This window comes from Lutra lutra, chromosome 8, assembly GCF_902655055.1.
Source record: "Lutra lutra chromosome 8, mLutLut1.2, whole genome shotgun sequence".
In the NCBI taxonomy this organism is placed as follows: Eukaryota; Metazoa; Chordata; class Mammalia; order Carnivora; family Mustelidae; genus Lutra; species Lutra lutra.
This window is the reverse complement of record NC_062285.1, coordinates 22,995,975-23,010,700: the sequence shown is the minus strand read 5'-3', so window position 1 is coordinate 23,010,700 and position 14,726 is coordinate 22,995,975. Positions and strand designations below refer to the sequence as shown.

At 44.7% G+C, this 14,726-nt stretch overlaps 1 protein-coding gene across 2 annotated transcripts in view; it reads right to left on the bottom strand.

Annotated features, from left to right (window-relative positions):
• The window catches only part of RSU1 (Ras suppressor protein 1), a 188,470-nt gene that overhangs the window by 136,656 nt on the left and 37,088 nt on the right, over positions 1–14,726 (bottom strand). For both annotated transcript variants that reach the window (XM_047739404.1, XM_047739403.1), the window contains exon 4: positions 2,304–2,424. In XM_047739404.1, the coding sequence (XP_047595360.1) occupies positions 2,304–2,424 (121 nt within the window). The remainder of the gene's footprint in view (positions 1–2,303; positions 2,425–14,726) is intronic.

Genomic DNA, 14,726 nt, shown 5'->3' with positions numbered 1-14,726 from the left:
CTTTCCTCGGCACACAGGGCCCTTCACTAGCCTCTGTGTCCCTGCCGTTCCAGACGTGTGTTTACCGTCTGTCTCCCAGCTGTGATGTACACTCCCTAAAGGCTGGCTGGCTGGTACCCAGGACGGTGACTGACCCACCGCTGGGCGCGCAGGTAGTACTCAGTAACTAAACAGCAGACATTCATGCTTCTTCAGTGGGCCTCCCCCTTCCCTTCCCACTCCCTGCCTCACACTTTACACTCAGGAACACTCAACGGCCCGCAGTTCCTGGAATGTGTGATACTCTCAGCTTTTCATCCGGTCTTTCCTGCAGGCTGAAGATGCCTTCCCTCTGCTTCTGCATCTGACAAATTTGTTTTTCTGAATCAAGTTTCAGCTCAAAGACTGCCCCCTGTAGGAACCCCTCACCTGTGGAGGAACACCCAACCCCTCTCCACAGCCCTGAGACAACCTCGGGCATGTCAGCGGCCCCTCACAGACTCTGGCTCCTCCACAGCCCACTCCGCGCCAGACTTAAGGCCAAGGACTGTGATTTTCGCCACTGAGCCCCAACACGAGCAAGGTCCCTGACACAGGTTGCAGTGAAATAGTAAATAAAATGATGACGATGACGGTGCTGGGGATAACAGCTAGCATTTACATGCTGTTTACTACCCACCAGGTACTACTCCTAACGCCTTACAGATAAATAACTCGTTAAATACATGAATCCACAAATTAACAATGAGAATGTAATGAGTTATTTTTTAAGATTTTATTTATTTATTTGAGAGAGAGAAGAAAGAGAGCCAGCATGAGTGGGGGGAGGGGGGAGGAGCAGAGAAAGAGGGATGAGCAGGGAGCCCAATGCGGGGCTCGATCCCAGGACCCTGGGATCACGACCTGAGCTGAAGGCAGATGCTTAGCCAACTGAGCCATCCCGGCACCCTAGGAATATATCTAATCTATATGTCCAGCAAATACATCTAGTTTTAGCTTCTGGGCTTACACACAAATTAAAACACAGGACTTAATAATTTTCAAAACAAGGTGTAAGCGAAGGATCCTTTCTTCTCTGCTTTGCAAGATGGGTGTACAATCTCCGTACTTGGAGGGGGGAAAGCCATCTGATTTAAGTGACGCCCCCCCCCTCTTTTAAGCTCTACTTCCCCTCAGACATCAGGAAAAAGAATGCTCATGGATTTTTCCAAGATTATCTCTTAACCTGAGTGAACATGATGAGTGTCTCATCAAATTCCCTGTGGAAGGAAGGAGCTGGACTAAAAAATCATTCCATGAATAACAGAATTTTGTTTTGCTTTTGTGACTGCTTCCTATTAAATTGATAGACACGTGGCCGGCTTGTATCGTCACTGCATGTAAATCACTAACCAGACCAGAGCACGTAATGGCTACCGGTTGACAGATATCCTGCTTCACACGGCAGATGAAGCATGCGTGGGCAACTGCATCTACGAGCTACAACAGGGAAGCTGGAATTCGGGAGCCCAAGTTCTGGGGACGTCTGTGGTGTTCGATGGAGGGCCGCGGACCCTGGATAACGGGGTTCTCTACCTAGTTCGGTCACGAAGCGCAGGGGCACCAGGAGGGAGTCACTGAACCTCCCACACAGGGCTTGACTTCCTCTCCTGGAAACGAAAGCAGTATGCCTGCCCTCCCTCCCTCATAATCGTTCGGAGGGTCAAACACTGGCATGAGGACTTTGAAAAGTGTAAAGCGATAGACGGTATTATTATTATTCACTGCTGCCTGGTTCGGCCACCTCGGCTGAGTCAAACCTCCTCTGTTCACCTTCGCATACAGACAGACAGAGGATTATAACCTCTGCGCTATATAAGAGAACTGTAAGAATCAATGAGGCATGTTCGGAAGCGGATCCTCCCTGCCTCCAGAGAAGGAAGGCACTTTTGTAAACGACTTCTACTTAACACAGAGAGAAAGATCAACCACGTTACAACCGCGCTGAACAGTTAATGCTACACAAATGAGTCCCTTCCTGGTCCATGTTAACTGAAATAAAATTTTGTTGGAAACAAACTATGATTAAAAACAAAACAAAACAAAACTCCCTTATGATACCAACAATTTGGTTTTCAATGACTTCTCTGATATGCACTAATGCAGGCCACTGAAAAGAAGTATTAAAATAATAAAACTTTTCTTAAAAACCTGCCACACAGAAAAAAGCTGGAGGTCAGCTCCCACCTCGTGACAGTACACGCGCTCCCACCTGCCCCCACAGCCTGTACCCCACCTTTCCTTCCTCCTTTCCTTCCCTTCCTTCCCCATCCACCCATACTCACCCCAAGTTCAGGTGTTTCAGCTTCTGAAGGCTGCTGATCTGTGTGGGCAGCTCCTCAATCTGGTTATTAAAAAAGTTGAGCACTTCCAAATTCTTCAGCTCTGCTATGTTTGGTGGCACCACTACGGAAACAAAGTTGCTGAGTGTGAATACAGGGCCCCGTGCCTCGCAAGGAGTGCCAGCAACACATTTTGTTTTTCTTTCTCAGGAAAGAGAGATGAAACTTGAATATGACCATCTGATTCACATATACAAGTCTTATTTTTTTGTGGGTTTTTCTTAGGTTAGTAACTCAGTAGAGTAGAAATGGAAATGTTCCCTCAAAGGGCAAAAGAGAATTTGAGAGTGCCATAAACCGCCCGTAAGGGAGTGTTCCCAAGCACAAATGCTTGTATTATTGTCATACAATGTCTCATAAGCACAACTGCTTCCTTTGGTTTTTTTTGTTAAGTTGGTTGTTTTTTTGTTGGTTTTTTTTCTTCTCTTTTTTTTTTTTTTGCACGTCCACCAGAAGAAAGACTGCAAATTCCAGATCCTTCCTGGGTGATGATACATTCGTCAAGCTGTTTCAATAGTCGGATATCTGAAGAGCTGTTCTCTTAACACTGCACTAAATCACAATGTAAGTTCAACATTAAAGGATAAAATATTCAACCTGTCTCGTTTATGATTTTGGCTTCTGGCCTTTACACCTTGATCAATACACACACACACACACACATACACAGTTTACATCAGATTAGCAACAGATCAATGCACTGTTATTACACAGAAATATGAAAAACCAACTCAGAAGCATGATATGAATACTAGCATACAGATCAAAGTTTAAAATAAACCAGTGAGGGACTAAGAGTCTTCTTTCCCTGGAGTATATACATGCAAATACCGAAGTAAAAGCCAAAGGCATCTTTACCTCAAAAGTACAAACTCTCCATTGATAGCAGAAAGACTCCCAACAGATGATACTTTATGTATCCCAGTCTCTGAGTCAGTCTTCTACAAACATGTGTCATGGGCCATCAGCTTGTCCATGATTCATGTAAAGTCTCCCACTGAGACGACCCAGGCTACCCACACCACTGACATGGGCCCTGGGTCCAGCACAAGAAAGTGTCACGTCTTATGTAATTTATTTCCCATGCCAACGGCACCCTCGGGGGCAGGAAAGGGTGCTCCAGAAGACTGGGAAAAACTGGGAGCCCCGTTGCTTCGAGCCACTACACAGGTATGCATCAGATTCCAAAGAGACATCAAAACTATTTCAGGAGGTAGCCACTGCCAGAACTCCAGTGGGTAAGTCCCAGCAGAACAAAAGTAAAGAGGACAGGAGCACTGTTCATTACAGTTCCGAGTCCTCAATTTTAGCTCATAAAATGTCTAAGGCATCGGTGACCTGACTTCTTTTAGAGGAAAGAAGGCTTGGTAAAAAGGCAAGAGAAATGCTTTCGCCGGGGGAAGGGACTGTGAAGAATATGAATCAGTCTGGATGCAGACACTTGGGAGGTGGCAGTGGTCCAGATGGAAAATGAGCAAGGCGTGGATTAGTTACTGAAGAGGCTGGTTGGGGGCTGGAGATAAAAGGACAGGTTTTAATGGGAAAATTGAGGCAGCTGGAAATCACCTCCAGAAACTCTACTCTTAGACACCATCCGGAATGCATATGAGCCCTATCTGTACAATTTGGCCTTAAAAGCACACTCCTAGGTGTGTAGTCAGTAACACGCTCTCCGGCGAATGAACAGTATTCACTATGAGTAAATGAACACCGATTCCTCGTGCCTGCTGAGTCTCTGGATGTTACCTGTTCTCTCCTTAGAACGCGAAGTGTGTGAGACACAGCTTGACGATGACCACCGGCCCGCTCCAGGGGCCTCACCCTCTCCCCCACTTCACCCTCCAGCTGCCAATAAGCTTCTCTCACAGCATTCATCTGATTACTTTGAAGAGCAATAAGGAAAGTTAGTGTAACCAGGAGAAAATGATGATCTCAATCTAGCCACAAACCAAGAATAATGCAGCGAGAATTACTGCCTGCCTTCCCAAAGTTACTTTGCCAATGCAATTAAATGCTGGTCTGAAGGTATCGCCTTTTTGACAGGATGAGAGATTATTTCACTCTCTTTGCTAAATCAGTCCAATTTAAGACCACAAATTATGCTAAATGTGATTTAGGGCTTTGTTTTGTGGAGACAAACAATAACCCTACATTCAATTTACTCAACCTCTCCCGGCCTTTTGTATGCATGTGAATTTTGTGTTTAAGACACCATTCAAGCTACAGGGGGAAAATATTACACAGCTCCTACTCTCTCTCCACTACGAACTCCCCCTACCTGACCACAGTAAATATCAGGGGAAATTAACATTCAGACCTTCGATGGGACAGCGTTTACTCTCTCAACCAGTACTGAGAAAATGCTTGTGACGTCTACACGATCCCACTTTTAACACCTAGCATTTCAAGACTTCTGAGATAAGGTAAGAAAGGCAAGCTATTTAAACAAAGTAAGTTACCAAAGAAGGAGTATCAGAGTCAATAAATGGAAACAGGTCTAGTGTCTGAAAAACAAACTAATTCTAATAAAACTGTCCACCAAAACAAACAAATAAATAAATAACCAGTTAGCAAGATGAGGTGTTCAAGAACGGAATTATGTACACACGTGACTTGAACAAATTCAGCTGTTACGGAAAAAATCGGAAGTAGCATGTCCCCAGTCAGAACACTCCGGTGAAAATTTTTCAAAGATCTCCACGTGACGCATTTGTATGAAGTATTTTAAAACATAAGTGAACAGTCAGCCTCAAGATATTCCTTGTTACGCCTTGGCAACATTCCTTTTCATCAATCTGTCCTGTTTGTAACCGTGACCCCAGCCGTACACACCCACACAGTCTGCACACCACCAGCAGCTGAGCTCCTGAGGAAAACGGAGGTGGCGTCACGTGTGACCCCAGGAGTCCGGGCTGCACGACGCCCCTTTCGAAGTCCTCTCCCACCTGGCTTTAGCAGTCTCTGATTCTCAAAAAGAGCTGGGTGACAAAAATCAATGATATGGATTTAAATAATGCAACAAATGGGGCCCTCAATTAGGAAGCTCAGTCATGTAGAACTTGGCTTATGACAGAGAATTTAGGATCATTTTCTGTCAAAAACGACCGCTTTAATTTTGAGACCCCAGTTGCTGCAGCTGAGAAAAAGGTCCCCAGTCACTCTCAGGTGTCCCCTGGCTCCTAAATGCCTCCTTCTATGTCCATCGCAGGATCACATGACCGCTGGAAGCCCTCTGGGTCAAGAGCAGAGGGACAGAGACGGGGTCCTGCAACCCCAGGAGCTATGGCCACAGACCAGTCTCATGTTATCTTCTGGAGTTACAATGATTCAGATCCTCCTTCCCTTCAAGGCTCCTCAGTGGAGAGCTTAAACGTTATTCCAGTTTCGTGGGAGAAGCATGTACCACCCAGACTCTGGTCAGTCCTTGCGGTCTGGGGACAGCCCCACAACAAGCAGCCCAAGTCCCTGGGGGGGCTCACGAGTCTGGGCCAGAAGGGGACTCGGCTAACCTCCTATACTGACACCTGCTGGAAAGCAGCTCTGTCTGGCGGGAAGCCTCAGCACGTACTCGAGGGACATGCCGGAGAGACCAGAGCCTCCGACCCTGAGAGATAGCAGACCCCGTAACCAGCAACATTGCCTGCCTCCCCCAGAAGGAAAACCTCAATAAATTATTGTTTCAGCAATGGCACCCTCCCTTTAGAAGCATCTGGTTCTGGGATATAAAATTCGCAACTCCACAATCAAGGACTTATTTTTTTTTTTTAAGATTTTATTTATTTATTTGACAGAGAGATCACAAGTAGACAGAGGCAGGCAGAGAGAGAGAGGGAAGCAGGCTCCCTGCTGAGCACAGAGCCCGATGCGGGACTCGATCCCAGGACCCTGAGATCATGACCTGAGCGGAAGGCAGCGGCTTAACCCACTGAGCCACCCAGGCGCCCCCAAGGACTTATTTTTAAAAACCTTAGTTTATGCACACAACGGTAAGTAGCAGTGTATGCTCTGGGGCTGCGCTGTCCGACGTGCAGTCACCATGGAAAACCGCACGGGGGCTCCTCAAAAAATTAAAACTAGAACTACCGTATGTCCCAGCAATTCCGCCTCTGGGTACGTATCCAAAGGAAATGAAATCACTGTCTCCAAGAAGTACCTGCACCCATGTTCACTGCAGCATTAGTCACAACAGGCGAGACACAGAAGCAGTGTTAAGAGTCCCCCAAAAGACGGACAAGGAGAATGTGGTCTATGTACCCACAGTGGACTACTACTCAGCCATAAAAAGGAAACCCTATTTGCAACAACACAGATGGGGCTTGAAGGCAATATGCTAAATGAAGTCAGACAAAAAAAGACAAAACCTGTATAATCTTATTTATGTGGAAGCTTAAAACACACATACACACGCACACACACACAAACTCACAGGAAAAGAGATCAGATTTATGATTACCAGAGGGAGAGGATGAGGGGGTGAAGGAACTAGGTGAAACAGTTAAGACAGGAAAACAAAAGAAAAAGAAAAAGAAAAAGGAAGTAAATTTAAATCTAAATTAGTTGAAATTAAGTAGAATTCGTAATTCAGTTTCTTGGTCACATAAGCCACATTTCAAGTGGTTAGTGGCTACCACACTGGACGGCACAGATATAGATCATTCTCTTCACTGCAGAAAGTTCTAGATAGTGCTGCTTTATCACTAACAGCACAAACTTTCGAGTATATCCGAATTATTGGAAGGCTTATTAAAACACAACTGGCAGGGGAGGGGGCACATACCTCAGAGTTTCTGATTCAGGAGGTTTGGGATGGGGCCTGAGCTTCTGCATTTCCAAGTTCTCAGGGGACACTGACACTGCTGGTCCAGAGAATACTCTGGTGCAGAAAACTTAATTTATTGGTGACATCAAAATCATTAATCCAGTATATATGTCCCATACCCCCACACAATAATGCTGAATAAGACTATCCAAATTAAGACTTCTCTATCACCTCAGTAAGTTGAGGCTTGGGGTTCATGAAAAGTGGCAAAAAAAAAGGAACTCTAAATGGCTGATCCACTCAGCCTGGAGGCTGCAATCCAACCATTTCCAGTCACCTTCTGCTTCCCCACGCAGCTGGCATCCATCTTTTTAGTTCAGATGAATGAACAAACACTATAGGTCACACTGTCCCCGGGCACAGGTGGACTGGCCAGAGACACACAGACCCAGGCCCAAGAGGTGGGAATTCTTGGTTATCGTTCAAACTAACATGGTCAGTTTGAGCTCCTTCAGGCAGCTGATCAGTACATAAGCTCCCTTGACACATAAATCATAAACGCTAATGAAATCTCTAACGTGGAGAAAGAGAGATTTTTCAGATTCCAGTTTCAAGATGGAACAGCCCTCCATGGGACCAGATGAAGCGGCACCAGGAGTAACTAAGCATATCTGCTCACGAGACCTCACAAGAACAGCAAAGAGCCTACTTACCTGTACTGCAAAAGCCCGGTGTCAGCTTTTACTGGTAGGCTGTGCATTGGATGGACAATGGTTCAACATTTGGTTCCGTTATACTCACCCAGATCTTTCCTTTTTTTTTTTTTTTTTAAAAGATTTTATTTATTTATTTGACAGAGAGAAAGACACAGTGAGAGAGGGAACACAAGCAGGGGGAGTGGGAGGGGGGAAAACAGGCTTCCTGCCAAGCAGGGAGCCCAATGTGGGGCTGGATCCCAGGAACCCGATATCATGCCCCGAGAGCGGAAAGCAGCTGCTTAACCGACTGAGCCACCCAGGCACCCCCACCCACCCAGATCTTTACCGTGAAATCACTGCAGAATAGTACGAGAAAGGTTCAAGGAGAAAAAAAATCCTGAATTCCCTAGTTCATCAGAATTGAGTCACTTAGCAACAACCTCATCAGACCAAGTGTGGTTCCACGAAGAGATGCCCCTTGCTAAGTAACCTTCTAGCTGTCACAACACCGAGAAGTGAACGGAGAATGCTGGGGGGCCTTGACAGCACAGAGAGACCAGCTGGGGTGCAGCCAATCCGGGGACTTCTCAAGCACAAGCATCTCATGGCCCTGGAGGCCAAGAAAAAAAATCGCGAAGAGTGACAGGCTCTGGGAGCAGCAGGCACCCTGCAGAACATACGGACTGGCGCTCGGCTGCGCGCGGCCTACGGAAAGGCCGGCGGGTCACCCGTTGGTCTTTGGAGCCATATGGTTAGCACCGACAGCAGGGTCCTCTACAACTACAAAAGGGCAGTAAGAGACCAGGCACCACGTTCCACCCACGGCTGCCGGGAAGCCAGAAGCTGCTCGGAACACATGTAGGTTTTCCTCATAAGCACAGGCATGAAATCCGGAGTTGGGAACCCTACCCACCACCTCCACCAAACTTCTGAGTAGTCAGAACTACGTTGTGCCTGTCTTTGCAGAAGCTCCCAGACTGGTTTTTGGTTTTTTTTTCTTTGCTTTTTTTTCTTTTAATCTGAAGATTACTGCGAAGGAGAGGTGCCAGGCTAGGACAGGAACGCCAAGGGGATGCTGCCTGCAGGCCTCTTTGGAAAACTGAATTCATGGTTCAGCCACTGCCTCCATCATGGGAAACCTGAGAGGGACTGAAAACAGCCCCAAGTGTCCAAAGAAGAAGACTCAGAGAGAGTACCTAACAGGAACCACTGCCCACGAGGGTGAAGAACAGCACGTGGCCCAGCGGTGGGCACGCTCCCCGCCCCACAATGGGTGAAAAGCTCCAATCTCGTGCCCATTGGCAGACACACCTCAGTGCTACTGACCCATGGTACAAGACACACGAAGACACCGCCACATGGGATAAGGTAAAGCAAAAACATCAGATAGCACTGCCTCCCCAAACCTGGCGTACTTGTATTAAGAACAGGAGGCTTGATTGCTGTACCAAATGAAAACGCCCAGTCAGATTTCTGCATGCTTCTGCTGCTTTCTAAGATTTCTTAAACAGGAAAGGATAAGAGTTGGTAGATCGTTCAATGAGGCCAGTTACTAGATCCCTAAGATACAGTGCTACAATAAAGTTACTAGGAAAAGTATGAAAACCACGAGAATACATCAAATAGTGGTGAAAGCAAACATTTCTTTGCCCCAGCACTGGATGAGTACGATACTGGATAACAACTGTCCCCCTGTGCCCTGAATGAGGCAAGGTGGGAAGAAGCCAAAAGAATAGAAATGAAATATGAATTTGGGGCATTCCTGGTCAAAGTAGAAGGGCAGCCCCTTTACTACTCAATTAGACTAGCCGGAGACACTAGTGCATTCCTACCACAGAGGTGATGTCTAGACTCATTATACAGAAGTCAATTCTTTCAGCAAATTAGGAGTCATAGTCTTGAATGCCAGTTTAACGATTACCTGTAAAGGATCCTCTCTTTAGTCTCGCACACAAATAATTATGCGCTTCAGAATTTTATATGCAAAAAAGGTCATTTGTATTTATAGTGATTAATGACTTTTGTTTTCTGGCCCCAAAACGCAAGGTGGGTAATGAACTAATTATATCTTAGCCCAGGAATGTGAAGTTCACAAGTATACTAATAATAACTAGGCTTTACAGATTTTATGGGATTTTCCCCCAAAGCAGCCATTAAAACAGTGAATTACAGTAGTTACGGGTTATTTAAAAACATAAAGTTTATGAAACAGTAAAGCAGATTCTCATTTTAAAAGGATCTGTATGTTCCTCAGGGTAAAAATTAAATACCAAAATATCTAAACATCTACCCAACTCATTATTAGCTTTATAAATGACAACAGTAATGCTACATTCAGTTAAACAACAGTATTTACTAAGCACCCACACCTCAAGGTACATACTTCTTGTATCTCATGTATCTCATCATGGGCCTCCTTAAGAGTCCGCAGCTAAAGTAATTTTACTAACCCAAAATATCCTGACTTAATCACTGAAAAAGTAGCAAAGGGAAGAAAAAAAAAAAAAAAGTAAAGATCCTACTCTTTCAGCAACAATGAGAATAATCAATTCCACAAAAAATCAGGGAAAAAAAGTTTCAAGCAAGCATTAAGGCAGATTTTACAGTATAAAGTCAAACATGCAAAAATATATGTCCCTGGGCTATAAAAAATGGGTATACAAGGCCAAATAAATCTCCTAAAAAGCTGACAAGCATGGATTTCTGCCCCTCTGAGGATGCAGAATTTACCTGATTTCTGCATCTTTTATTAACAGCCCAGAGACAACCAAAGAATGGGCCATGCAATCTTGAACCCTGAATTTTTGCAGGAAAGTACCTGTGAAACCATACTCCAGCGCCAACGCTCAACGTGGGCAGCCCAGCAGTATGTCAGTAACCAGCCTTACCCAGGGAGCTGGGTCAGAGAAGCAGCAATAAGAGGAAAGGCAGTAGCATTTCCTCCCACATCTGGGAGTAAGTGACATTGAGTGAAGGGCAAGCAAAGGGCAGAGGCTTCTCTGGGAAAAATGCCTAAGAAGTTTCGAGACACAGCAAGAAGGAAGAGGAGAACATGAAAAACAAAAACCACTTCACTCATCCCAGAATGCAGACTCAGTGTTCTAGAAAGTCCTATCCGGGCTCTTAAATATCATTATAATGTATTAAACACACATACACTCAATTATGAACATGAAGAGGGAGACAGCAGACAAGTCAAATTCACACACACACACACACAAAACATGCTTTGCCCAGAGTTCACATCTTCTTCTACAATTAAGAATGACTTCAGCAAAAGGCCACAATGGGTTACTTCTCTACCTTCCTCATGTATTTTAATGCTGAGGACGGGAGTAATTATATGAGGAAGAAAGGGAGCAGGGGTAAATGCCCAGGGCCAGAAAAATCCACAGGATCCACACAGGGCTTTGTAAACGCTCCCCTCTCTGATAATCTGCCTTTTAACCTTTGGAATTCTCCCTGCCTTTTTTTTTTTTTTTTTTTTTTGGAGCACATAAAGAGCCACGGCCATGCTTCCCCCACTGAGCTCCTAGATTTATGTGGGTGGGATATGTAAACTGTACACGTACATCCTTGGCAAGGCAGATGGGCGATGGTGAGCACAGACACTTGGGACGCCGTGTAAAGCCCCCAGCTTCCAGCTCTAGTTACTTGACCACTTCAGGCCTGTTGCTTCTACCGGATATAGAGGACGGCATCCATAAATGCCCTTCCTTTCACGGTGAAGTCATCACATATGTGAAGGTGGCCCTTCAGAGGCTAATAAACTCTGAACAACCTTAATACTTTATTTTCCACATAGTGCAGGTGGTAGGACAGGCGGGCTTTGTGGGGGAAAGAGGAGAATCCATCTCAACTTTTTGAAGGATGAGCAAGATCTGAAGAGGGGCAGGGACTGCAGGTAAGAATCAGGTGTACTGGGGCGCCTGGCTGGCTCAGTCCGTTAAGTACCTGCCTTTGGCTCAGGTCATGATCCCAGGGTTGAGCCCCACATTGGGCTCCCCGCTCTGCAGGCAGTCGGCTTCTCTCTCTGCCTCTGCCTGCTGCTCTCTCTACTTGTGCTCTCTCTGTATCTGTCAAGTGAATAAATAAAAACCTTTAAAAAAAAAGGAATCAGGTGATCAGAGAAGGGTATATATGGACAGGAGGAAAAGGTTAAAAGAAGAGCAAAAAATTAGACAAGAGGGTTCTGACTGAAAACATCTGAAAAGGAAGGGGATGAGTTTGTTAACTAGTGGTAGGCCAATCGCAGAGTGTTTTATTCTATTGAGCTGTCTGGCAAACAGAAGAAAAACTGAAATGGGAAAAAGACTCCTCATAGATGTTATGGAAATTGAAATATGTATATACTATTAATTGAGATATGTATATACTGAGAGACCTCACGCAAACGATTTGGGAGGCCAGCAGGGGGAGCTCTTATGCTCGACCCCTGGTGGTCAATTGCTGACCCAACAGGAAGAGATGAACCTTGCACAGGGGTACTTTACTATTCCTGCAGGAGGAAGAAAGGCTTACCTCCTGGCAACAGCACAGCCAATCAGAGACAGTCAAACTTAGCCAATGAAAAGCCACCATACTTCCAGCTCCCAGTTTAATCCAAAGGGCTTTTTGTTTATAACAGCATACTTCCCCCCCCTCCTCCATAGACCAGCTCTCCCTCTCCTTTGTTCCCTGGACTCACCTGTGGTTTGGCCATAGCTTGCTTTGTCCCATACTGCAATTCTCTGCTATTCCCAAATAAACCCATTTTTTGCTGGTAAAATAATGAGCAGTTTTATATTTAAGGCTAGCAATACAAATGCATTCCATTCAAGATCCACATTCTTATTTAATGAAATGTTAATTTCAGCAGCTAAAGTAGGTGGAGCTTTTGAACATTTTTTTAAAAAGCTATCAAGAGTGAATTTCACATTGCATCGACAGTCACCTTTTTGAAGTTTCATACAAATTTCCAGCTGACATCTCTAAGAAATAGCACCAGTTTATTCATACCGCAAATATACTGCTATCTTTCCCCTACTCCGGGGTTTCTGAGTTATATGCACCCCTAAAGAACTCAAAGATAGTTTTCTATAGGATCCACAAAACCTATGTGCATTTTTCTAGGGATAAATGACATAGTTTCATATGTCACCCCATTGACTTAATGGGGTGACATAGTTTCACCCCATTAAGAAAGGTTGGTGAGTTAGGAAATGTTAAGAACTTCTCTAAAAATATGTATGTCCCAAGGAACTGCACCTCTTAGAATACCCTCTCCCACCCTCTTCCACAGTACACCCACGTAGGTACGTATGTACACACACACACACACACACACACACCACATTATTTAGGAGTAAGAGTCAACAAATGATTTACATATCCATTTCTGCTACTAAATCAATTCTGAGACTTGTATAGTAAACAGTAAAAGAAACACTTTTCAAGATCAGCCTTCCTAGAGAGGCTAGTTATGACTTGGAAAGGGACAGGTTCAAACTGGCTACATGTCATTTTCTCCACAGCCTGCCACCATTCTGAAATTCTCATAACTAAAGTCATTCCATTTAAAAATATACTATGGCAGCACCTGTGTGGCTCAGTGGGTTAAGCGCCGGACTCTTGATTTTCAGCTCAGGTCATGATCTCAGAGTCGTGGGATGGAGCCCTGCATCTGACTCCATACTGGGCAAGGCGTCTGCTTAAGATTCTCCCTCTCTCTCTTTCCCTATCTCTCCCTCCCCCACCTCTCCCAGTCTCTAAATAAAAACAGTGATGATAATAATGAATAAAAAAAATACTGTGGAAGAATTAATACACTACAGTTTAGCTTCCACTTAGCACAGACTCCAAGAATAGAGATCCTAGAATAGGTACATTTTGGTTAGTAGCGCTGGACCCGTGGGCTAGAGTCTCAGCTAAGGACACAATACCATCAAGAGAGAGCTTCTGGGGCTCCTGGGTGGCTCAGTGGGTTAAAACCTCTGCCTTCAGCTCAGGTCATGATCCCAGGGTCCTGGGATCAAAACCATAAAATCGGGCTCTCTGCTCAGCAGGGAGCCTGCTTCCCTTCCTCTCTCTGACTGCCTCTCTGCCTACTTGCGATCTCTGTCTGTCAAATAAATAAATAAATAAATAATCTTTAAAAAAAAAAAGAGAGAGAGAGAGAGACACGGCTTCTCCAACTTCACCCATTGACCGTGGACTCAGTTCCGGACTATGGGGTCAACAGATTCTTCCACAAGATGACAACTTTCCCAACTGCGGGTAAATTTTGTTTACGGTAACCTAACCACTGGTATCATCTGATAGATGCTGTGGAATTAACAGCTGCCAGACTCAAAAATACTCTGTATATAGTTTTTCAAATCCAATCTTTCAAATGGTGGCATAGCAACAAACTGATAAATGTGCACTAATTAAAAAAATAAGCTATTGATCAAAGCCTCTGTATTATAAATACATTTACGCTCTTTTAAAATGCAAACAGCAAGTTGTTTTGACATTGTCACAAGATAAATTCATGACACAGAGACGATTTATTTTGCATATTTCCCCTCAGTTTAATTTCATACAAGCCATGCACAGGAACTTTTGCATAAGGCATGACAAATAATCTATGAAAGAAGAACTAGAGACTTTAGAACACAAAGGTGTTGAACACTGGTGAAGGTCATTCTCATGAGTTGGAACAGTTTATTTTTCTCACACATCTCAGCAATCTGTGAGCTCTGCAGAAACGGGTTTAATTTGTCATGCTTTTTAAAAAACTGCTTAATTTTCTTTTTTTTTTTTAAGATTTTATTTATTTATTTGACAGAGAGAGATCACAAGCAGGCAGAGAGGCAGGTAGAGAGAGAGGAGGAAGCAGGCTCCCTGCTGAGCAGAGAGCCCGATGCGGGGCTCGATCCCAGGACCCTG